At 40.3% G+C, this 25824-nt stretch overlaps 1 protein-coding gene, 1 long non-coding RNA gene and 1 other non-coding gene across 4 annotated transcripts; 1 reads left to right on the top strand and 2 right to left on the bottom strand.

The window, feature by feature from the left end:
• Positions 1 to 1509: 1509 nt before the first annotated feature.
• On the bottom strand, positions 1510 to 4672 carry LOC110971231 (uncharacterized). Of its 2 annotated transcripts, XR_007945542.1 has the most exons (6): positions 4092 to 4672; positions 3894 to 4004; positions 2682 to 2976; positions 2168 to 2281; positions 1983 to 2102; positions 1510 to 1906 (listed from the first exon to the last, which is right to left on the bottom strand). It is a non-coding gene; the product is annotated as an uncharacterized LOC110971231 (transcript). The 2 variants fall into 2 exon arrangements; XR_007945541.1 differs by having other exon boundaries at positions 1983 to 2281.
• Positions 4673 to 7931: 3259 nt separating this feature from the next.
• On the top strand, positions 7932 to 20716 carry LOC127536567 (uncharacterized). Its single transcript, XR_007945604.1, has 2 exons — positions 7932 to 8203; positions 16355 to 20716. It is a non-coding gene; the product is annotated as an uncharacterized LOC127536567 (long non-coding RNA).
• On the bottom strand, positions 20505 to 25288 carry pnp4b (purine nucleoside phosphorylase 4b). The gene is made up of 7 exons (XM_022212316.2): positions 25124 to 25288; positions 24159 to 24331; positions 23240 to 23343; positions 22762 to 22937; positions 21440 to 21630; positions 21135 to 21214; positions 20505 to 20937 (listed from the first exon to the last, which is right to left on the bottom strand). Exons 1-7 carry the CDS (start codon positions 25144 to 25146, stop codon positions 20797 to 20799), a joined length of 888 nt encoding a protein of 295 aa, XP_022068008.1. The 5' UTR covers positions 25147 to 25288; the 3' UTR covers positions 20505 to 20796.
• Positions 25289 to 25824: the final 536 nt, after the last annotated feature.

Consider the following 25824-nt stretch of genomic DNA (forward strand, 5'->3'; position numbering starts at 1 on the left):
TGTTTTCTGTAGCTGCAATTTATCTACACTTTTCCAGGTCTGGACTTCGGCTTGACTCATGTTCCCAACGTTCTCTGTAGAACAAATGATTCCAGTCACAGAACTCAGATGTAAATTGAGTAAATGACTTAGATTTAGGTATAGTAAAACAATTTCCAGCAGCATGTCTTGTTGATTAATTATGTAGACAATCTATTATACAAAACATTTGGTGTTTTTGTTGTGATTATATTCCTAATGAACACCATCAGCAAGTACAGCAATCTATTTTCCACATCTAACCAGTGGAGAATATCATGCATTTTAGAAACATTTACCTTAATTCCACAGGAAAGAGCAACACATGCTGCTATATTCTGCACCAGCAGCAGTTTTCTGATGTTACTTAGTGAAGCATTGGACCAAACAACTGTACTATAATTCGTGTGCGACAAAACCAAAGCTTGAATTACTTGTATAGTGTTTTGTGTTGTCAGATATTTGGCACATCTCCTAATCATTGACAAAATATTTCCAATTTTAGTTACAATTCTCTGTATTTGCTTGTCTCAAGATAATATATGATCAATAATAACTCCCAACAGTTTAACTTCCCTCACTTGTTTGATAGATTCATTATTAATGGTTAGGTCAAGCTTTGGATCAGAGCACAATGTATACTTTGTTCCAATAACCATACTATTGGTCTTCGACACATTCAAAATAAGTATATTGCTATTAATCCACTCAAAGACTGACTTTTTTCCTCTTTTAAATTTATATTTAAGTTCCTGATTGTTGGTTCTGCTAAATACATTGTGGTATCATTGGCATATATATAACCATGTGAGCTTTAATTAATATTAAGGGAAAATCATTTGTGAAAATAGTAACTTCCTTGAGGCACTCCATGTTTCAGAGATTTAAAGTCTGACTCACTTCCATTAACGCAAACACTGTCTCTTGGTCAAGTAACTGTAGATTGTTAATAGAGCCGAAGAAGAAAATCCATAGCATTTCAATTTTTCCAATAATAACTCATGATCAAGAATATTAAAAGCTGCAGAAAAGTCTAAAAAAAAATGACTCCAGTCAGCTTCTTTTGTTCAAGATCATTATACCAATCATCAACCATTTGAGTTAGGGCTGTTGCTGTGGAGTATTTTTCTCTATAAGCATGCTGGAAGTCAGTAAATAAGTTATTATTTGAAAAGTGTAACTGAATTTGTTCATACCCAATCCTTTCCGTTACTTTACTCAAAATTGGCAATAAACGTATTGGTCGGCTGTTACATTCAGAGAACTGCAACTTTTTATTTTTTGGTATTGGTAGAGTTTTTGCTACTTTCCATGCCTGTGGCCATTTATTTTTGGTAAAACATAAATTAACTATATGCATGATCACTGGAGCAACAATAGCAATAGGTTTAAGCAGCCTTTCATTAAGAAAATAAACCCCTGGTGGCTTATTCTTACCAGTCATTAACAGTAGCTCAACTCTTGATACAGTAATTAAAGACACATTCTTCATTCATCAAATCTGATTTATTAATCTCACAGCTAGATCAGTGTTATTATTCTGTACAGTACTCTTAAGCTTATCAATTTTATTAGTAAAATATATATATTTTTTATGATTTGCAGTGTCTTTAGATTTAGTGAGAAAGGCCCCTTCAGTTTTGAAGTAAGATGGTGTGGTCTTCGTTTTGCCTTTCACCAAATGATTTAAAGTACTCAAAAATCTTTTACTATCATGTTTAGTTTCGTGAATAATGTTGTCATGTTTTTTTTCTTTCTCTTATTTAGTTTTGTAACAAAATGTCTTAAATCTGCAAGTTCTGTCTGTTGGTTCTCTGTGACGTTCTTCGGCAGGCCAAGAACATGGGGGTCAGACTACCATGGTGTCGTATTCTGGAAGTTTCAGTCTCTGTGAAGAAGAACAAGGCAGTCTGAATAACAGAACCCAACCTGAGAGGTGTATTTGTTCTCACTTTTTAACACACCTCATAATTGCTTTCTGAAGGGGGCGGGTCCTCAGGAGTGGATGGTTCTTCGTATGTGGGCGTGGCCACTGGTGTCTGTGATGCAGCTTCAAGCGACTGGTTGATCATGATGATTGGTGGCTGAAAGAACAGATGACAGGTTTGATGTAGAACCACAGGAGGAAGATGAAAGCACCTGGACTCACCTGCTCTGTGGAATGACTTAAGACTCTGCAGCCAAACACAGCGATGCATGTTGAGAGAACGAGCTCCAGGAAGGAGAACACAGCTAGAACACAGGAAACTTCTGCACTGGGAACCTGGAAAGAAAGGAGTCTGTGTGATGATGTCCTCAGAGTGAAATGAATGTTGGTCAATGTGGTTCCTGCCGAGACACTTAGAAATCACATGTGCTGGTTTGTTTGTTAGTTCGCTCTGATGTTTGTTGGTTCTATCTGATGTTTGTTTGTTGGTTCTTTCTGGTGTTTGTTGGTTCTATCTAAAATTTGTTGGTTCTTTCTGATGTTTGATGGTTCTACCTGATTTTTGGTGGTTCTATCTGAAGCTTATTGGTTCTCTCAGATGTTTAATGGTTTTATCTGACGTTTGTTCTCTGATGTTTGATAGTTCTCTCTGATGTTTGTTGGTTCTATCTGAAGTTTGTTGGCTGATCAAATATGATCGGATCAGTTCGTACCAGTTAAAACCAAATTGTCTTACCAAATAATAGTTCCATCGATTGCAGTTGTAGTATCCATAGTAACTGCAGTTGTTCTGATAATGGTCATCGCTGGAAGAAATGATGGCGCTTGCACAGTAGATGGCGATGGCAGCAGCTGAAGCTACTGCAGCGGCAACATTGAAGCCCAGGACTTTTTCACCTGCTGAGCAAACACAGGAGAGCACACTTGAACACCTGAGCTGCAGATGTTTCACACCGTGATGATGAGGTACTGACCAGACGCTGGTTGAACGACCTCCCAGCAGCCACCGTCACAGATCCAGCTGTGATGAACTGCAGGGAAACACAGTCAGGTGATCCCAGGTGAGAAGCCCATTCCATTTAATTTCAGACGGCCGTATTCGTCCACCATCTCAGGTTCTGTTCAGAATTTCTTGTTGTTTGTAATGCTCCAAAAATCCTGGCATGTCTTTTAAAATTCTGAATTTGTTATACTACGATCTTTTATAATAAATGAGAGATTTATTTACATGTGTGTTGAAGTATCATCCATTCCTCTGTTCATTGTTCATTGTCAGTATTTGTGTATGAACATTCAGTAATATCAGTCTCACATGTTGGTAAATTTCCACATGGAGGCAACATGAAGTAGCTCATAACTCTGCTCATAGAACACCAACATCTAGACCCCTATAAGCACCAATTTCTGTTTCCTACCAATGAGTCCACATCAACATTTAATCTAAATACATAAAAAATGGAGCCTTGTCTTGTCAAACTTTTCACACATCAGATTCTGTTGATGTTTGAGCCTCGAAAGTTGGTGAAATGTGGACCAAAGACTGCATTTCAGTAGAAATATGGTTCCATACAGAAATATACACTTGCAGGAACTTTCTGGAGACAAAATATTAGCCTGGTTTAGAAAGTTAAAATAACATTAAAATAAATATTTGTCCATGGCTGGATCCAATCACTCATTCTGTCTGTTCTCACCACATTTCTGGAGATACTAAACCTTAAAAAAAAACACCTTTGAAAATCATGTGTTTTTGAGAGTGAAAACAGAAAAATTCCCAGCCTTAAAACATGAAATTTCTAAAATTCAGCCAAAACATTTTACAGAACTTACTTTTTTGTGTCCCAAATAACAGTGAAGTCTTAAATACAACTGAGATTGTGCAGCAACATATTTTCTGCATTTTGTTGGATACGTGCTTTAGAATTTCTTTTTGTTCTACCACACTCACAGTCAGAGCTGCCCAGACGAAGACGCCGCTGAACATATCCAGAGGACTGCCATGTGGAAGCTGGATGATCCCAAAGAGGAAGACCACTATACCGATGAGGATCTGCACCGTCTGCTGGGGCCAAAGGTAACTGCTTAGATACTTCAAACAGAGCTGTGATGAACTGTCTCACAGTAAATGAGCTGCTGTGTTTCTCACCCCAAGTGCCTCCAGTCTGCCTCTAGAGAACCAGCTTTTATCTAGATGGTTCTGTGGTGCAGCGGTCAGAGCTGCTGGGATCACATGTGTGACCACGAAGATGCCGCCGGTCGCTGCAGATGAAGACATTGCAGATGAAGTTGCTGCAGGTGGACATACTGCAGATGGAGATGCTGTAGGCGGAGATGCTGCCATGACTGAGGTGAAATGACTCAGCTGCAGCTTCATAACTGAGCTCAGAGTTAATCATTGACATCGCAAACTGCTTCCTCCTCTTGAGTTTCTCTCTGTAGGTCTGGATGTAAAGGAGGAAATTCAGCCCACAAAAACACACTTTGTTTGGTCTGGCTGCAGTTCAACTCACCTCATTATTAACACAACGTTGCTGCCAAGAACCAGAGTTCTTCCTCAGAGCTGAACAGCTCTGACTGCAGGTACATAAAGGAACAAGCTGAATATGTAGACCACACTCCCGAGGTTCTGATTCTCAGATGTTCTTGATACAACTGCAGGACACCAACAATAACTAAGTGAACAGCTCGCCGGACAAGCTGCTCCTCATTCGTGTGATGGTCCATAGTTACCATAGTAACCAGATCCACACTCAGCCCCATGGTGCAGGTTTGGAACAGGTCCATTCAGGTGCCATGCCCTCTGACTTTCAGAGAAAGACAAGATGAGTCAGATGGAAGACAGAACATGGGACACCAGATGAGCCCACATTTGACAAAATGTGGGCTCATTTTGTTGTGTGTTACAGACCAGAGACTCTCCTGTTGACAGATGATGAGCTTCTGTTGGCTTCCCCAGGTCTGCAGCCAGGAGGAGAGTCAGTAGCTCCCAATCTGAGGCCACAGTAAACCAGTAGACTGCTGTATCTGGGCTAGAGGGGGCTGCTGTTTCGAGTGAAGGAGAATGCATCTGGATCAGATTCACAGTGAGTCAGTCAGTCAATCTAAGTTCCATCCCTCATCTGTGGTCATGGAGTCTAAGTAGAGACTGAAAGAATGACATACAAGCTGGAATGAGATGTAACAGAAGGAGTCACTGCTCCTTTACAGCATCCAGCTGAGGTGGTTCAACATCTGAGCTGGATCCTCCTACATTTGGAGGTTTTCAGTTGAGGAGACCAGAACTCTCTGCAGGCATCACATACGTATCTCCTCTCATCCTGGGATCTACTCTGGGTCCTCAACAAGGAAACTGGACAACACTGTAGGGAGAGACGAATGGAAAGACCTGCTGAATCTGCTGCCATCGAAAGAGTCTGGAGTCTCAGATCTGACCCTCAGAGGTGCAGAAAACTAAACTGTACTGAAGAAAATTAAAGACATGAAGTCTGAGTTCTTCCCTAAACTTTAAGGAATAAGGACAGTCATTACTGGAATGAGGAAAGAGATATTGGACTGAAAGAGCGTCACAAACTGAGCTAATGCTGTCAATGGTAAAAGATGAGAAGGTTACACTGACAGCTAAAGTACAAACACTGGAGACATCCAACAAAGCTTTGCAGGATAAAGTGTCGGTCCGGGAGTTGAGGTCAGTAAATAACCCGAGGCTGGGGAATCTGCTGGAGGGTGCCTGAGGAACAGAGTCATGCTCCTTTTTAGAAAAAATGGATCCTGGAAATACCAGAGGTCAAAGGCCAAATAGTTTTGGAGAGAGGTTGGACTAAGGAGAGGAAAGCTAACTCCCCACCAAGAACACTAATAATGAAGTTCCTCAACCACAGGGACAAACTGAAGGTAATTTATGCTGACTGGATGAAGAAAGAAAATAAACAACAAACACTGGAAGGAATATGACCCTGAAGATCCAACATGGGCTGATTCATCCAGTGAGACTCCTGGTAACGCATAAAGAATGAATCGGCGCCTTCAACACTCAAGCGGAGGCTCCTGACTTCATCAACAAGATAAAAGCGGAAGTAGAGTATCAGATTACTAAAACTAAAATCCAGAATTCTTTTTTTAGGTATATATCTACTCTTTTTTTCTCAGAGTGGATGTTTAACCTCTGTTATCACCCCAGAATAGTTAAAATAATCCTATTATAATATCTCTTGGGATAACACAGGCTGGGCTGCACAGTGGAGTAGTGGTTAGCACTTTTGCCTTGCAGCAAGAAGATCCCGGTTCGAATCCCGGGCTGGGCCTGGGATCTTTCTGCATGGAGTTTGCATGTTCTCCCTGTGCATGCGTGGGTTTTCTCCGGGTACTCCGGCTTCCTCCCACAGTCCAAAAATATGCTGAGGTTAATTGATTATTCTAAATTGCCCGTAGGTGTGAATGCCATTGTGAGTGTTCGTCTGTGTATGTAGCCCTGTGACAGACTGGCGACCTGTCCAGGGTGTCCCCTGCCTTTGGCCGAGTCAGCTGGGATAGGCTCCAGCGACCCTAGTGAGGATAAAGCGGTGTATAGAGAATGGATGGATAACACAGGCTGGACCTTGCTGACCGGAGTTCATTTTAGAAACATGATGCACATCAGAGCCTTTTCTGTTATTACATATATTTTAAAGGAGAGGGGATAGACTGATCAATAAGGATTTGGATTCTAAAATCCTAAATGCACAGAGGTTAAAGAACACTTCTGCCATGTTTGGCAATGCAGAAAGATTAAAACATTTTGGGAAGAGGTCAGATCTACATGTGACAAAATTATTTCAAAAAGAATTTCATTTAATCCTAAAGTGTTTCGACTTGGTCTGTATCCAAAAGACACAATTATAATAAAAATGAACAAATATTGATGAACCTCAGTGTCGTAAATGCTAAAAGGGTTAAAGCTCTATTTTGGGACCAACAATTAGACACCGGATAAAACAAAGAAGTTCAAACTTTCCCCTAGAAAAAAAAATTACTTATATACTAAAAAACAAACAACAACAATATAAGGAAGTTTGGGGACATCTTATAAACTATACAAGAAAAACCTGGATTTGGTAGAAACTTATGGGAAGGATCATGTGGATTGGCATCTGCTAACTGAGAGGAGCACTTCATTGGTTATTGGTGTTCTCTTCTTTCCTGTAATTATTTTTCTGCATATACATGTTTATTGAAAGAAAGACTGAAGATATTATTGAAAAAAAATCTTATTCATTGGAAAAGAAATACAAAAATGACCAGTCCTGCTAAAATACCATTAATCCTTCACTGTGCATATGCAGAGAGCAAAATAACACCAAGGATCATAAATTCACCTTTAGTCTGTTTGAAAAACTGAGACAGATTTTAAGAAAAATAACAAAATTATTCTTTTCAGTCACCATTTTTTCTTTATCTCTTGATTTATAGTTTTTTTTCTTGTTATTTTTGTCATAAATAGCTGTTTTTTAATCAGCAGAAGGGTTTCAGGAAAGAACAATTAATTTTAGTTGAGTTGACTCTGTTAAACTTTGTTAAACATTAAAGACGTCATTTCAGGAAACTAAATCCCCAGAAATCCCCCGAACTCCTTTCTCAGTTTCATAAACAGATCTGAGCTCAGTTTCAAATAAAGGTTTGTTAACTCTTTGACCTGTTTCTGAAAGCCTCATGTTCAAACATTTACTGCTGTTTGTATTCATGTGGGAATATGGCCTTTTATTTACTTTGATTATGTTTGTTTGCATGATTATTTGATGTGTGGTTTCCTTATATTTTGTTGTCAAATTATTTGTTTGATTTCTGTGTTAGTTTCCTAAATTGCATGTCTTGTTGTGTTGTTTTTCTTGTGTGTGTATATATATATATATATATATATATATATATATATATATATATATATATATATATATATTAAATTTATTTATTTATTTATTTATTTTTTTGTTCCTAAATGAGTTCAGGTCACGCCCACTACCTGCCAGTGTGTACCAGGAACAGACTGTGGACATTGGCTGAGCACACCTGGTGCCAATCAGTTGATTACACAGGACTGAATCTGGGGCAATGACAGCAAACAAAACAGACAATCAACGGCAGACAGAGAGGCAGCGCGGCGAGCCGCAGGGCGCGCGGCGGTGCGAGTCGCAATGGCGAGCCGCGGACAGACAGGCAGTGCGGCGGCAGAAGCAGCGGTGAACGGCAGCACGATAGACAACAGGGCAGAAGCGACGGTGAATGGCGGTACGTAACGAGCACCATGACAGACTACTAGGCTGAAACAGCATCGGCACAGAGACAGGACGACCGAAGAGAGAGAGAAAATTTCCCAATTTAATTCTATTTTAAAGGCTTTAATCTGAGTGACATATCCCGCTCGGCTGTGACACAAACATTTTCATAAAAATCAAACATTTTATGCAAAGACTAGATTAAATATAAAACGGTTCATTTCTGAGCCTGCGGTCACTGCAGAGAGTTGTTAGTATTTATTTAGAGTTTTGAGTTTTAATAAATTTGCAGAAATTCCTTAAAAAAAACAAAACCTTTTTGTGTTTTTTCACTGAGACTAGACTGGTAGAAAATGTGCCAATTGTATTTATTTGGAATTTAATTTCATTCGACACAATAACAGTAAAGTTTACAGAAAGTGACGTGTTTGAAGACTTTCAGAATCAGCTGCAGATCTGCAGCTTCTGATCACTGACTAATGAAATCACAAATCTTTATTTATGTGCTAAAAATATTAACGTTCATCACGGAAAGAAAAGTAGCAATAACATACTCCATTTCAAGTTCAAAATGCTCATTTATAAAAGAAAAATGCAGAAGAATAAATGTACCTAAAGTGCAGACACTGTCTGAAGGGGCATGGCCAGTGTGGTGGGTGGGGCTTTTGTCCTCTGCTGTAATTGGTTGGTCATGATGATTGGCTCCTGACAGGAAATGGATTCTAATTTGGCCTGTGACACATATATATATATATATATATATATATATATACATAAATAAATAAAGCTTTTCAGGGAAACTTTTAAGGAATTATTGGTAATTTTTAGTGTGAAACTTTTACTTACTTCTACTGCAGCTATATATATATATATATATATTTTAAATGTTGGTCATTTTAAGGTAAGACATTAAAGGATGGTTTTCTCTGTTAAATGAATTTAAAGTTTAATTGACTGAAATCTTTCAATGTTATGTTTCTCTCAATTTGAAATATTTTGATTTACTTAACACAGCTCAGTTACATTTTATATTAAGAATTCTTATTCAGTTTAACACTAGTTGGCATATCAGTTCATTAAGTATTTCAGAGCCAGTTTTTTTCTTTTCAATTATCTGTATTTAAAGTGATATCATTAAAACAGAATTGCAATGAAACAGCAGCAACATAAGAAATGACCAAATATACAAAAAATGATCTATCAATTAGAACAGGGTGAAAGTGCAGCTAAAGTTCATTTAGCGAAACTATGAATAAGCAACGTTTCCTTTGACTTCCAGAAAAATAAAAGCCTCATATTTGCTATTTATTAAAAAATCACTAAAAGCAACACTTCCACCAAGTTTGTTTTAGTTTGTTGGTATTTATTGGTGGAGCAGCAGCACATTTGCCACAGACAGTTCAGTAATTCAGTCCTTCAGCTGACTGGACCAACACACACTGAAGGACTCCCACAGCTGGTCAGTAATAAATGATAATTTACTAATTGGTGCCGGGTTTAATGAACTTTATGTTCAATCTTAGTCAGATATAATGTGAGCAGTGAACCCCAGAAGTTGGTGGAGTTTATTTGTGTGTGTTGACCAGAGAAGAGAGTTAGCATCCAGTGACTATTGGCTTTAATGTGAATTAGCGATGCTAGCTGAGCAGTCCTGATTAGCAGCTAAATGTAGCATCAAGCTTAGGGTGACCATATTCTGTTCCTCTGAAAAGAGGACACACTTCCAGCTTGCGCCCGAAAAATTTTCAGTCCCCCCCCCCCCCCATTTTTAGGGGTTTTCCGTGGGTCAGGGGGCTTTGTGCTTCAAACTCAGTTAAACGGATATTCTGAATTCCCCAGAAAAGAACACTTTACCTGGATATACAGAAAAATAGCCCAAAACACTCTCAGTTGCTTTATAAATAATATATTTATTAATTTAAAGCAATTCTCCTAAACAATATAATCAGTCACATACAAATATGGCATGCTCTAGTCTTTAATAGTTATTGACTCAAGTTGTGTAGGAACACATGTATTCAGATGTTTAACAAAATAAGAAATAATCATCTCTCTTAAAGGTCCTTACACACCGGGAGCAATGCAAATAAACGATGCGAAATATTCGGATTCGAGTTTTGACGCACCTGTCCATACATATCAAACCGGTGTGTACCATATCAAGCACGATGCGTTTTTGCGACTTTCCGAAGGGGAGGAAGACGTTGCCGTAATGTACCTTCAGTCCGAAAAAAACGCACGTAAAAAAACGCACCCGGTGTGTAAGGACCTTCAGTCTGAAAAAATAAATGCCGCAAAATCGCTGAGCGAGAAAACATTGCCAATGTGAATGCGTGTATTGACAGGATACAGGTTCGAGAAAAAAAATTGACATCCGAAAAAACCGCACGTAAAAAAACGCACCCGGTGTGTAAGGACCTTCAGACTGAAGGTCCGTTTTTTTCAGATGTCAATATTTTTTTTCGAACCTGTATCCTGTCAATACACGCGTTCACATTGGCAACGTTTTCTCGCTCAGCGATTTCTTTTTTTTTTTTTTTTGCGGCATTTATTTTTTTCGGCTCATGGTCGATTTTTCTAAAGTTTCGCATTCTTTGTGACCACTTCTGACCAATCAGATTGCGTGTTGTTGCGACGTCCCATTCACCGGCATACAACATACTTTTCACTGTCAATTGCGTTGATGTCACGGTCATCAATTAGGTCTCGGTTGTTACCTTATGTTTATGGATTATAGTTTAATGTTTTACTTACCCGGTACTGGCCCCGACTCGCATTACAGTACATGATATCAAGACAGAAAGACATCGCAACGCATCTAATCAGAACTGAAAATAATCCGTCTGGTGTTGTTCTCTGCTTTTAGTATCTGTGGCATATGGTAGATATTATTATTATTATTATTATTATTATTATTCATACTTAATAGTTGAAGATGTGGAGGAATTTGAGGGACACGTACGTGAGAAAGAAGAGAGGAGGGAGAAATGACGAGGAGTGGCCAGGCAGGTGGAAAACAGAAGAAGAGGTGGAAATGCATTACGGCAACGTCTTCCTCTCTTTCAGAAAGTCGCAAAAACGCATCGTGCTTGATATGTATGGACAGGTGCGTCAAAACTCTCATCCGAATATTTCGCAATTTGGCATCGTTTATTCGCATCGCTCCCGGTGTGTAAGGACCTTTACACCTACACCTGAGTTAGGAAAAGTGAGGTAGAGTACCATTCTTCAAAATAACCTCCCAATTATCAATTATGTAAAAATGGAAATAATGCCTCAAAATATTAAACAAAAAGAAAAAAGAGAGGTAGCCTATTCTTCAATGTTCAGTTAGCCCATTCTTCAAAATAATGTGTCTAATGGCAAATGAAAAAAATATAGAAATAACGCCTCAAATCAACAGTCCTTTTTTTTCCTTCTTTTTCCTTTTCTTATTACCTACAGAGACATAGTGCCTTGCGAAAGTATTCGGCCCCCTTGAACTTTTCAACCTTTCGCCACATTTCAGGCTTCAAACATAAAGATAGAAAATTTCAATTTTTTGTCAAGAATCAACAAGTGGGACACAGTCGTGAAGTGGAATGAAATTTATTGGATATTTTATACTTTTTTTTAACAAATAAAAAACTGAAAAGTGGGGTGTGCAATATTATTCGGCCCCTTTACTTTCAGTGCAGCAAACTCACTCCAGAAGTTCAGTGAGGAGCTCTGAATCAGAGCCGGCCCAAGGCATAAGCGAGTTAAGCGGTTGCTTAGGGTCCACCACCACCAGGGGGCCCCCCAGAGTCCTTAATAAAAAGCAAGTGTAATTGTAAAAAAAATTAGAAAAAAACCAAAACAATGAATAACCATTGTTCTGGGTTGTACAACAATAATTTTGGTATAATTTTCTAATGCCAGCTAGGTTGCCAAGTATGTCAACCTTCGATGGTATCAATAAGTGGACCTAGTCACTCCTGCGGCAGAATACCTTAGCGGCTGCGCGAGTTCAGTGCAGTGTCATTGCTCAATGGCGGACAGAAGCAAACAGAAATGTTGCCGTCCAAGAAAATGTACCTCTCAGGGGCACAAAAAAAGGGAAAACGGTTGGACGAGCAGGAAAATAAAAACAAGGATAAAGGTAGGCTGTATGACTTTTTTGTTTTGATAAATGTTGTGAGCATCGCAAGTTTAGGGCTCAGTCTGAGTCTTGTTTGCCACGGTGCCTTTTTCTCCTCCGGTTGGATATTTGGTAATTGCAATTACATTTTCTAACCTTTAATATATAACAAATCCCTTCACTTAACCCAAAATGATCTAAATCCTCGACTCTAAACATAACCGGAATTAAAACCCGGTAAGGTTCAGCGGCCCGCGGGCGGGCCGTTTTGATATTTACATAAGCATTTTTCGAAATAGAACGACACTGCCAACTCGATGATAGAAACATTATACACCAATGGAAAGCTTAGATTCTCACGAATCCACCGGCATAAACCACTTTCAGATGTGATTACCACAGCGGGTAATATAAACACATTTGTCCAACAAACAACCAATATCCATCCATCCGTTCTCTATACACGGCTTCAACGCACACAGCGCGACCCACATTTGCGGGTTCATTATTACACACAGATGAAAAGAGAGAGCAGAAAAAGCAAAAAGAAAGCAAAGATTTTAGTGTTCTAGAGAACTTGGTTTTTTTATGTATGTTATAAAATCAAAATATTTTGAATTTTCCTTTTGGAAAAGATCTTACATGTATAGTGATATAAACATGTCATGTGCCTTTTCAAATATGAAAATGTTTTTCTGGCATGCCAATCTGTACTGTTTTACAATCATTTGTAATAAAAAGTAAGCTAAGCAACCTTACAGGCAATTTCTGTTAAAAGATAAAGGAAATTAAAAAAAAAAAACATCTAAATGAACTTCCAACATCAACATAGTAATGATCAAAGAACTTGATTACATTACTTGAGTAAAAGTAAATTGGATCAAAATTTACCCCAATAAATGTAAAAGTAATTCAGTGAAGTGAAAGTAAAGCATTTGCTGTAAAGTAAAAGCATAAAAACTGCTGAAATACATGCTATGAATTATAATTTTGGGGCTTAAAAGTTACTACCAGTATGATTTCCTGCATGGTAACACAACTGGGTTTATTGAGAAAATTATAAACACTTGACATTGACTGGTCACAACAGGCACAAAGCACTTAAGCCTACATTTTAATGATAATATAACATTCAATTTATCACATGTAGGCCTACTTTCTCTATCAAACAAAAACACTTTCAAGTCTATTTGTATTTATTTTTAGACATACAGTTTAAAAAAAGTTGCATTACCTTCAGTCAAGCTCATTCATCACAAATTGTTTCAAACTTTATTGTTCATTGGCTGCAGTACATTTCTTAATCCACTTGTGGCACCAATTAGTCAAACCGACACTGCGTGATACATGAATGATACAATGAGGGAAAAGTGTGACACACACGATGGGGTCTCATCTACCCATTACTACTTGACATATATTCAGATTTTGCACTGAAGTCGTTCGTGGGGGCCCCCCAGGTAAATTTCGCTTAGGGCCCACTGAAGGCTTGGGCCGGCCCTGCTCTGAATGATCCAATGTTGTCCTAAATGACTGATGATAAATAGAATCCACCTGTGTGTAATCAAGTCTCCGTATAAATGCACCTGCTCTGTGATAGTCTCAGGTTTCTGTTTAAAGTGCAGAGAGCATCATGAAGACCAAGGAACACACCAGGCAGGTCAGAGATACTGTTGTGGAGAAGTTTAAAGCCGGATTTGGATACAAAATGACTTCCCAAGCTTTAAACATCTCAAGGAGCACTGTGCAAGCAATCATATTGAAATGGAAGGAGTATCAGACCACTGCAAATCTACCAAGACCCGGCCGTCCCTCTAAACTTTCACCTGGAACAAGGAGAAGACTGATCAGCGATGCAGCCAAGAGGCCCATGATCACTCTGGATGAACTGCAGAGATCTACAGCTGAGGTGGGAGAGTCTGTCCATAGGACAACAATCAGTCGTACACTACACAAATCTGGCCGTTATGGAAGAGTGGCAAGAAGAAAGCCATTTCTCAAGGATATCATAAAAAGTCTGGTTTGAAGTTTGCCACAAGCCACCTGGGAGACACACCAAACATGTGGAAGAAGGTGCTCTGGTCAGATGAAACCAAAATAGAACTTTTTGGCCACAATGCAAAACGATATGTTTGGCGTAAAAGCAACACAGCTAATCACCCTGAACACACCATCCCCACTGTCAAACATGGTGGTGGCAGCCTCATGGTTTGGGCCTGCTTTTCTTCAGCAGGGACAGGGAAGATGGTTAAAATTGATGGGAAGATGAATGGAGCCAAATACAGGACCATTCTGGAAGAAAACCTGTTGGAGTCTGCAAAAGACCTGAGACAGGGACGGAGATTTATCTTCCAACCGGACAATGATCCAAAACATAAAGCCAAATCTACAATGGAATGGTTCACAAATAAACGTATCCAGGTGTTAGAATGGCCAAGTCAAAGTCCAGAACTGAATCCAATGGAGAATCTGTGGGCAGAGCTGAAGACTGCTGTTCACAAACGCTCTCCATCCAACCTCACTGAGCTCGAGCTGTTTTGCAAGGAAGAATGGGCAAGAATTTCAGTCTCTCGATGTGCAAAACTGATAGACACATACCCCAAGCGACTTGCAGCTGTAATTGCAGCAAAAGGTGGCGCTACAAAGTATTAATGCAAGGGGGCCGAATAATATTGCATGCCCCACTTTTCAGGTTTTTATTTGTTAAAGTTTAAAATATCCAATAAATTTCGTTCCACTTCACGATTGTGTCCCACTTGTTGTTGATTCTTGACAAAAAATTAGAATTTTATATCTTTATGTTTGAAGCCTGAAATGTGGCGAGAAGTTCAAGGGGGCCAAATACTTTCACAAGGCACTGTAAGTCCCAGCTTTGCAGATTGTACTTTTTTTCACATTTCATCAGTGAAATGGCATTTTCTTTCGGTTCGAGTGTTCTCTCGCAGTGTGCCTACCTGCCTGTCAGCCTGCGAGGAGTGAGTGAGTGTGGAGCGCCTCTGTACTGCTTTGTGAATGATTAACACATGTTCCGGGGTTCGGCTCAAACTCCACCTCTCAGAGCGTGTTTCCAAAGGAACCATTCAACTTGAATGATAAATACACTGGTCTGTGACGCGCTCAAGCTAGGCAAGATCAAAAACCCGGACATTTGAAGGACTCTATAAACGCCGGCCGGACAGCCTCTCAAAAGAGGACATGTCCGGGCAAAAGAGGACCTATGGTCACCCTAATCAAGCTAACAATATTTGTGTTGTTTCCTGCCAGCAGCTGAAGTGTGTTGTGTTCCTGTAATGTGGTTCATTAAGTTCAGAAAACTGTGGCTGGTTGACATTAATGTAACGTTAAGGAAACTGAAATGTGATTAAAACAGTAATGTTAATGTTCTAGTTGTCGGTAATCAGCTTTAATTTGACACTAAAACAGACTCTGATAGTTTTAAATGACATCAGTTTCATTAATTTGTTAAAAATCATCCCATTTGTTGTTGTGATGTTGCTGCTGATTCATTAAAACCAGATGATCTGTGTTGAAGACGCGTTTAGTTCTAGTACAAGAAGGAAAATGGAAGTTTAGTTCTGCTACGTCAAAGATTTCAGGAATAAAATAACTAAATGAGTCTTTATGCCTCCAGCTTTATTTTACCATAATGAAATAATCACAGATAATAAAAATCTAAATAGCAGAGAAAACCTGAGAGAATAATTCCCTGAAAAGTCTGTGAAGGAAAAGCAGCTTTTTCTCCTGAAAGATCAGAATCCGCTCCAACATCTGCATCTGACAGCATCAAGTCAACCAGAAAGAAAAGAAAACTACTTCTTTCTGATAACATCTGTTCCTCTGCTCACATTCGTCTCCTTTTATAGTCCACTTTTAAAAGTTCAGCAGACAGGTGCTCTGCTTTGGAGTGTGACGATGTCGTCGGTGATGTGGAGACTGAAGTTTCTGTTTCACCCACAGCATGCTGTAGGGCAGTCAGGTCGGATTTGATGTTTGAAATACTGACCGACAGCTCAGATTTAACTGTCTGCAGTTCTGTTTTGATGGATGTTATTTTTTTACTCAAAGCCACCAGGAGCTGGGTCTTTAAAATAGCTGCCGTCTTGTAGCAGTTCCTCCTTAAGGTCAGAGATTGCAGCATCTGAGCTCCTCTTCAAAAGAAGACGTAGTTGATGAAGGCGTTCTGGACCAGAAAGACCACGACCAAGCAGCCTTGAGATCTTAGGCAGCATCTCCCTCAGGTGGGTGTCAACGGTGCTCACATTCAGGTCTGTGGTAATCCTGTCAAAAAACAAAACAGAAAAAAAATCTAGATTATAAATCACATGTAACCAAAGTACTCTGTGTATAATGCCATAGTATAGGACGTAGTTTAGAAAATGTCAAATTATAGTATACTTTTCGAGAATAACATAGTATGGCCTGTACAGTAGTTCCTAGTATAGCATGTCGGCAGAAAAACCCCATAGATTATATGGTTCAAAAAGTGCAAAATGATAGGATGTTGCCTAAAATTGTCATCTATGATATGTGGTTCAAAAATGTCATAGTGCAGTATATTGTCAAAATAGTATGTTATTCAAGAAAACAGAGTATAATATGTGGTCTAAAAAATGCCATAGAATAATAGTTCATCGTAAAAGTATAGTAATTTTTAGAACTGTTCAAATTCTTATGTTGCTAAAACACAACAGAAAAACTAAAACAAAACGTTGTATTATGTCAACTCAAAAAAGCCTATAGCAGGGGTCGGCAAGTAGATGTGGCTTCGGGCCAAAATGTTTGTAAACAATCGAACAGCGGGCCAACCTGCGGTGGGGTTGCGCTCCGATTCCACGAGCGGGGTTGGGGGGGTACCGCGAGCAGCGGAGCTTCTACAGCTGATCGCCACTGCTTGGGACACGTCTCAATTCTGATCACAGATGTATTAAAAATGACTCCCGAGACACATGTTTTGCACACACTGTTGCCCAGTGAAATCTGGCTGGTACAGCCGTGTCCGATCAGTAGCGCAAAGGCGGAAATGCCCGGCAGCAGCCAACCATGCGAGTTGCGTGTTGCGGTGACGGACTGGCTTGGCTCAAAATCATCTGGCGGGCCAGATGTTATTCCTGACGTACCAGTTTTGGCCCGCGGGCCGCCAGTTGCCGACCACTGGCCTATAGTATAGCATTTCATTCTAAAAACATCATAGTTTAGCCTTTGGTCCACAAAATGTTATGTCCTGGCTGTCTGAAGTAGGTGAGGAGCAACACAAACAGTCCAAACACTGGTTTCCAGAGGGTTAGACAGTCAAATACTGAAATAACAAGAAAAACTCAGTCTATTGATTTAGGCATAAGCTATATTTTATCAGGATTGTCAAGCTTAGGTATCTTAAAATAACAAATTTTCACTCAAAAATAGATTTCTGCTGTCATGTAACCACCTAATTTGAGATGTTTCAACCCTGCTGTTGTCCGCATTTATGGGCACCAAAAATATTGTTTCCATATCTGAAAAAAATCCAAAAATCAGCAAAAAAATTCCCCAAATTTCGGAAAATTTGCAAAACCTTCAGGAAGAAAATTCCAATAGCACTTTCGCCTTGCAGCAAAAAGATCCCTGGTTCAAATCCCGGCCTGGGATCTTTCTGCATGGAGTTTGCATGTTCTCCCTGTGCATGCGTGGGTTTTCTCCGGGCACTCCGGCTTCCTCCCTCAGTCCAAAAATATGCTGAGGTTCACTGATAATTCTAAATTGCCCGTAGGTGTGAATGTGAGTGTGATTGTTTCTGTATATGTAGCCCTGCGACAGACTGGTGACCTGTCCAGGGTGTCCCCTGCCTTCGTCCGAGTCAGCTGGTATGTGTGTGTATGTATGTGTGTGTATGTATATGTGTGTATATATATATATATATATATATATATATATATATATATATGTGTGTGTGTGTGTATGTCATTGATTCTTCAGAGTTGGGACAAAGTACAGTCAACAGCTCCTCAGGATCCTCTGTCTATATGCATGAATGGCTAGCTTGGTGTTACTGCATGCTTGGCTAATCTTGGCCCCGTTCTGCTGCGCGGGCCTTGGGGCTCTGGCTGTGTTGGGGGGGTCGCTCCGGGCTCCTGGCTCCTGGGCTGGGTCTCCGCTTGGTGGCTCCTGCGGGGGGCTGGGTGGACCTCCTTGGGCTGGAGGAGACGGCTCCCTCCTTTTGGTGGAGGTTTTCATGCATGCCAGACCCACCACACCGGCACCTACCAAAACTCAATAGAGTTTGTTCCTCTGGTCGCTGAGTCAGTGGAGGTTGCTGGGTTAGTGCCTGTGGATCTCGCTCTGCTTTATCTATCCTTCTTGTGGCCTCCTGACATCTTCATGATTGATCCAGTTGGGATTTTGTCGTATTAGGTGTTTGTGAAGGGTTTTAGATTTGTAACTGGTTTTAAGGTGTGAATTAAAGAGCACAAACAAATAAATTGCACCTTTTTTCTTAGAACACTGTCTATGCCTCAACTTTCTCTCTGTCCTGTGTTTGTTTTATGTTTCACTTGGGTGTGCACAGCCCTCAATGGCATAATGCAGGAAACAGCTTGAAATAAACATGATAGGTTAATTTGCCATGAGGGCAGGTGATGGTCACAGTCACAAAGAAGAGAAAAATTGCACATGAAGCTTAAGCAATGGCACCATGGGTGGTTGGTGTCATTTTTGAGTGGACTTGTAGACCAGGCTGGACTACTGTAATGCACTCCTCATTGGGATTCCTGTCAGGAGCCTCCAGAGACTGCAGTACATCCAGAACTGTGCTGCCAGGATCCTGATGAGGGTGTGCAAATTCCATCACATCACACCAATCCTCCATAATCTCCATTGGCTTCCAGTAAGGTTCAGGATTGAATTTAAGATTTGTCTCCTGACCTATCACTGTGTCCATGGCAGCGTGCCAGTGTACCTTAAAGAACTAATCAGTCAACACAACCCGACCAGGCACCTCCGCTCCTCCGACAGCCACCAACTCCAGGTTCCAAGGTCCAAACTCCACTCCATGGGAGATAGGGCCTTTCAGGTGGCTGCACTGCGACTGTGGAATGCCCTCCCCAACCACCTGAGGGTGCCACAGTTGCTTGAAGTTTTTAAAAAAACAGCTGAAGACTTTTATGTTTTTAAAAGTGTTTTCTTAATGTGCTGTATTTTTATTGTTGATGGTTTTTATCTGTAGCACTTTGAGATTTGGTTTTCAAATGTAAAGTGCATTATAAATTAAACTTATTATTATTATTATTATTATTATAATAAAGGCAGAAAAAGTTTTAGGATTTTTAAAAGGTCCCATGAACTTCACAGAACTTCTCTTTCCTCAGTGTGTTGGGGTTAGTTTCCAGGTGAGTATCCACATGTAAAATTGAAAATAATCTGAACATTCTTACTTCTAACGTAAAAAGAACTTAGTGAGAACAGTTCAGGGAGCATTTTACCTCCTTTGTTCAAAACTCAGATCTCCTTGAGTTGTTCTTCTATTGAAGCAGTGTTCAGATGAGGATTCAGTCGACTCTTTGGAGGCTTGTTCGGCTGAATCGTCCTGCAGCTGTTGCTCACCTGGTTGAAAATATGCTGCATGGGTGCTTTCCTGTACAGATGTCTTTATCAGTTAAACTTTGAGAAAGTGACAGCAGCATTAAAATGGATGCCAGCCAGAGGTGGTTGATTTGGGAGATCCATGTTGGCAGTGCTCTGCTGTAGACACTAACTTTAAAAAAAAACTTGACTAACCCCAACACCCAATGTGGTACTACATGTGGTTATTATAGTAAAAAGACAGGCACCGGTATATGCATTAACATACTTCTAATAAATCCTTGAGGGCAGAAGTTTGTAGAGTGCACAGAAGCAGTCTGCGATTCATCAGATCAGGTGAAGGGTGAGCTAGTTAAAGGGTTAGTGAAGTTTTTTAAAGTGCATTTCAGTGAGGTACTGATCCGTTAATGGGGGCAGGACCAGCAGAGAAGCTATACAACAATCTGCTGTTGACAAATTCAGCAACAAAATGTGTTTTAGCCACCCACAAACATCATTATCAGTCTCAATAGACACACATTTTTAGAATATTTTGACCTTTATGACAGAGAACTGAAGCTGTTGTGTTGCTCTCTTCAAAGGCTCTTGCCGTCTTGATCAGTTGCTTTGTTTGTATGACTCTGGTGTTTCAACACTTCAGTTCAGATCTGAATTAAGAGTCTTTCTTCATTTGCAGCAATTTTATTGTGACTGCAGCAGAAAACTCCAGAAAACAACAGTTACAGCTGACTGACTACAGTGTGTTTACAGTCGCATGTTTCCATGGTGACGTGGCAATGTGTTCATGTGTCTCCTGGTTTCGGCTCTGATGTCACCACCCAGGTAAACCAAGCTGGTCGAACAGAAGACGTGTTACGGTGAATGAGAGATACAGTCCTCAGTGTGTTAGTACAGGCATGCTCAACCTGGGATGAGTAAAACATTCATACTGCTGCTCTTGTGTGTTGATGCCATTAGTGTGTGTTGATGCTCTGCTGCTGGCAGCGAGTGATCAGTGTGGTGACGAGTTTCTGCAGAACCTCCGCCCTCATCTTGCTGATCTCCAGAACCTCCTCATGGTTCACTTTCTCCTCCCGACTGTAGTCCAGAGACACCTGATACAAAACATACACATCATACTGACTGACTGACTTCATACAGTCAGATCCCACAGCTGTCACACTGCATTCACATTACTGTAATACTGCAATCAGACTGCATTCACATTACTGTAATACTGCATTCACACTACTGTAATACTGCAATCACACTGCATTCACACTACTGTAATACTGCAATCACAATCACTGACCTTGTTGGTGATCAGTGACAGACCCAGAACTCTGAGTCCACAGTGTTTGGCCACCGTCACTTCAGGAACTGTACTCATACCTGAGGAGAACCAGGTGAACAGCGAGTAAAGCAGAATTTAAGAGAACGTTGATGTAAGTCTTCATCATTTGGCATTGCCTCAAACTTTATCAGGTCTGATCGGATCAACCTTAAGTCAGGTGTGTTATTTACTGACCATCGTGGTGGTTTCAATTGATCAATACCTAATCAGCACCGAATCTGTTTGTCTGTCTGTCCGTCCACTTGTCTGTCCTCCTGTCTTACCCACAGAGTCGCAGCCCAGGATCAGCAGCATTCGGGCCTCAGCGATGGTTTCAAAGTTCGGTCCGCTCACCATACAGTAAACTCCTTCTCTGATGAAGTCGCTACAGCCGAGCTCAGCTCCGACTTCCATGGTCAAACCTCTGAGAACCTTACTGTAGGCGTCGGACATGCAGGGAAAACGGATACCAAACCTGAGATAGACAGGCGAGACAGATAGACAGTGTTGCTGTGAAGTGTGAATAAAGCTGATTTAAAATGAAGGCAGAGAATCATTTGTTTGCTTCTGTCTGTCCTTCTTTGATTTTTAGATGCACAACACTGAGAAAAGTGACAAAAGTTAAACTGTTAGAAGGACCAAGTTAAAGTAACACACTCACATGTTAGTCATCTGTTTTTACTCTGCTGGTTCCTCTGGTCTCTCTGAATATTAACGGAGGCATAAAAGACCTTCAGTCATTGAAGTCGTTGATTTTTTTCAGAAGACACACATTCACGCTAGTTTCAGACTTGGAGTTCACAGTTCATGCTCCCTCAGTGCAGGTGGACTGTTCTGTACAGAACAACTCCAAGTGCCATCATTTATCTGTTACTGTGGGGCTTCCCAATGTCAGAAACAGAGAGCAAAAAGAGCTTTTGTCTGGTTTATTACCAAACTACAGAGTGATGGCAGAGGTCTGTCCATCATCCCAGCAGCACTTTACATCCCCTAACCTGGACAGGTGTCAGGCAGCAAATCTGCCTAAAGCCTAAAGGTTTAGATCCTGAGGGAGTTGAAGTGGGCTGAGTTCCAGATATCTAAAGTATAAACCATGGAAACACCAAGACTCCGGTGGAAAACTGAGCTGTAACATCCAAATTCAATTTTATTGCCATTGCACAAAGCACAGTAAAAAGCAGTTGTTGGTGAAGCTGAGCTCAGGGTTCAGGGTCAGAAAGCGTCCAAGGCTTTGCTCCACCTGATCCACACCAGAAGCAGTTTCGTTTTTGGTACATCTTGTTGGTTCTCGGATAGTAATTTTCTTTTGGTTTGTTCATATTTGGTCACAAATGAGGACTTGAACACACCGGTGAATTTGTCACCTGGGTCTGCTCATCTGTCTGTGAGAGAAACTGGTCTGGTAGGGTCGTGGGGCTGGTGAAGGCCCGACTCATGGTGGATCAGGCTGCTGCTCCAATAATAATAACTCAATAACTCAGAGCCCAGCATGGTTCTCTGTGACGGGATTCACTGAAGAGATTGTTACAACCAGTGTCTGATTGTCTGTCTGCTCTCCTGTCTGTTTATCAGTCTGGTTGTTTCTCTGTCTGTCCTCTTGTCTCACCTCTCATCGTTGGGTCCACACAGTGGATGTTGTCCAGCGAATCCTGGCAGGTTGATGTGGTCTTTGATGATCATGATGTCTCCGACCTTAAAGTCAGGGCAGATTCCTCCAGAGGCATTGGTCACCAGGACAGACTCCACCCCCATCAGCTTAAAGATCCGCACAGGGAACGTCACCTGACACATGCAGACAGACCGATAGACATGACATTACCACCGGTTTACATAAAACTCATTTGTCTTTTACAGTTCCAGGAAAACCAACTGTCACCACAAAAAGCAGATCACTGCAGTAACTAAGCAGTCTGTCTGCTGTACCTGTCATCGTCACCTGCACAGGTGAGGAACCAAAGATGTCATCACCTGTACAGGGGAAGGATTAGAGACTGAAGGTACTCGTCTTAAGAATTCTGACGTGGTCTCCCACTGCATGCTGGGAAAAACCTGTCTGAGTGAAAAAGCAATGCAAGCGGACTCACCTGACAGAGGGAGTAACCTTCATACAGGTGAAAGTGTCCCTGCATGAAGACACACGGAGTGTCCTCAATGGTCCCAAACACCAGGCAGCCTTCATGACCTTGGACTGACAGACAGACAGACACAATGTCAGCAAATTTCACCAAATAACTTAAACAAATTTCAACCTCAATTACTGAATCACACCAAAGATTTAGAAAACAGAAATCTGGCATCAGGACAGAGAGGCTGAAACATAGCAGGTGATTCTTTGTATGGACAGGTGACAGAACGTTACAGAACCTAAGAGAATGTGGCAAAACATCTCAGATGCAGTGATATCACATAGAAATACATTAAATAGTCTGACTCCATTATCACAAAGTCAGCAGAGGGACCCATGAAACATCTCTGAATATGACGATGATCCGTACATTGTAAATATAACATAAAACATATTTACAGTTTATTATTATCTTATTCATTTATTTATTTTACCCAATACATTCTATAGTTTTATTTTTAAGTTTTTCTTATCTCTTTTTGCGATGCCATCCTTTATCTTTATGTCAACCTGATTTTTATGCCAATCAAGCATAATAAAAACTGAACTGATATTTATTTTGAAAAAGCAATGTGATTAATTCTGAACCAACGCGTTCTTGCACTGACGGACCCTAATTTTCATAAATACGGAAGAAAAAAAAACACTAGTTAAACGTTCATCCGCTTTTAAAAATCAATGTTCAGTTTGTATTTATTGATGAACAATGAAAAATTGTTTATTTTTAATTCTAGTTTTGTGTTAAATAACTGAAAGCAGTCGATTAACTGAACACGTGCAAAAGAAGGTAAACAAAAAGAAAGAGGAAGTTAAGGACAAATATGAGTCACATGTTGTTGCGTGAATGGGCGGAGCTTCGGGTGGGTGTGGCCTCTCACCTGTGCTGACGGGGAAGTTGGGGATGTCCTGGTACCTGAAGATCTGTTTGTTGGCAGCTCTGTCAGCCAGCAGGCCAAGTCCCAAACCACAGATGACAGCAACCTTAGGTCGGTGGTGGGTCTGGTTCAGCAGCCACTCGGTGGTCAGTTTGTAGTCCTCGAAGGAACAGCAGCTGCAGGACGGAACGAGCTGCTGATACCTGATTCATGTTCTGATCCAGTCTCAAAGATCAGGATCCATCAATCATTAAATCATGTTTTCCTTATAGAAACATTCTCATAGCCAGGTTTTGCGTGCAATATAAAAGCAGTAGTATACAAAGTGAAAATGTGAAATAACAGAAAATGCATATATGCATTTATTCATCTATATAATTCCATAAAATAACTGATGGTTTGTTCTGTGCCAGGTGATGAACATGAAGTCTCTCAGTAATGATTGACAGAAGCTGCTGCAGGTTTTACTCAGAAAAAACAGACATCAGCAAAGTTTTACTGAAGAAACAGTAAAATGTGAGTCTAAGAGCAGCTTTGGTTCAAAGATCTGAACTTTATCGTTCAACCAGCCATCATAAAAAAGCTACAGTTAGTTTTAACTCTAAGCTGAAAGCGGATTTCTGATATAATCTATATATCATCTTATACATCTGCAAGAAAATGAATGTTTAACTAAAATAACAAGTCAGCTAACTCAATTTGTAAATGAATCTGCACTTTAAGTTTGTTTTACTGCAGCAGAAAGCTGTAGTTTGAAGATTCATGAAAGTGAATTCTTTAGTTTAGCTGAAATTCATTTCGAGCTGTGAAGCAGTTTGATCAGAGTTAGATTCAGTTCTCACTTATTTTTTTCAAAAACACCTGAGAGGAAAAGTGCAGAAATACTGTCAATGATTCTAGAATTAACTTCATGAAATAATCTGATTCTCAGAGTCAAGAAGATGAAGAATAAATGAGGCACAACTCACCAGGAGTTTCCTTTGCTGTGCATCGTGGAGTAGAAGAAGAAGAAGGAGAAGAAGAAGAAGCAGCAGCAGCAGACAGAGAGGCTCAGTGTCCTCTCCTCTGATTGGCTGGCTCAGACTCTGTCAATACAGTCAGGTCAATGACTCTGAGTTTCTGTGACCTTTGACATCTGCAGTTTGTTCAGCTGAAAGTTCAGCAGGTGGATTTCAATAGAAACTTAACAAACGGAAACTCAACCGGAGATGGTTAGACACCACAGAGTTTTAACAGAACCAACAGCAAAGTCTGGACAGAACCAGCTGTCCACAATCTGTCTGAGCTAAAGTTCAGTGAAATGGTTTTGATCCGGTTAGAACATCATGTGGAACCACAGCGGTTCTGTGCAGAGCAACTGCAGCATTGCTCACTTTAACCTGATAATGACGCTGCTGTGAAGTCCCGAATCAAAACCAAACACTGAGCTTCATGTTCAGCTCTGAACAAGTCATTCAATAAAATCTTCTTTTTTAACCATCTGAACCTTCAAACTTGCTTTCAGGCTTGAAGGACATGCTACGTTTAAAAAAATCACTAAAATGACACATCTATCAGCCAGAACCTGTAAATACTGAAAGAAACAGACTTTTCAAATGTTAATCAACATTATTTTTTTTCCACATCTCATTTGAAGTGTTTGTAGCAGATTCTGTAAAACCAACAACCT

Source organism: Acanthochromis polyacanthus, chromosome 12, assembly GCF_021347895.1.
Source record: "Acanthochromis polyacanthus isolate Apoly-LR-REF ecotype Palm Island chromosome 12, KAUST_Apoly_ChrSc, whole genome shotgun sequence".
Taxonomy (NCBI): domain Eukaryota; kingdom Metazoa; phylum Chordata; class Actinopteri; family Pomacentridae; genus Acanthochromis; species Acanthochromis polyacanthus.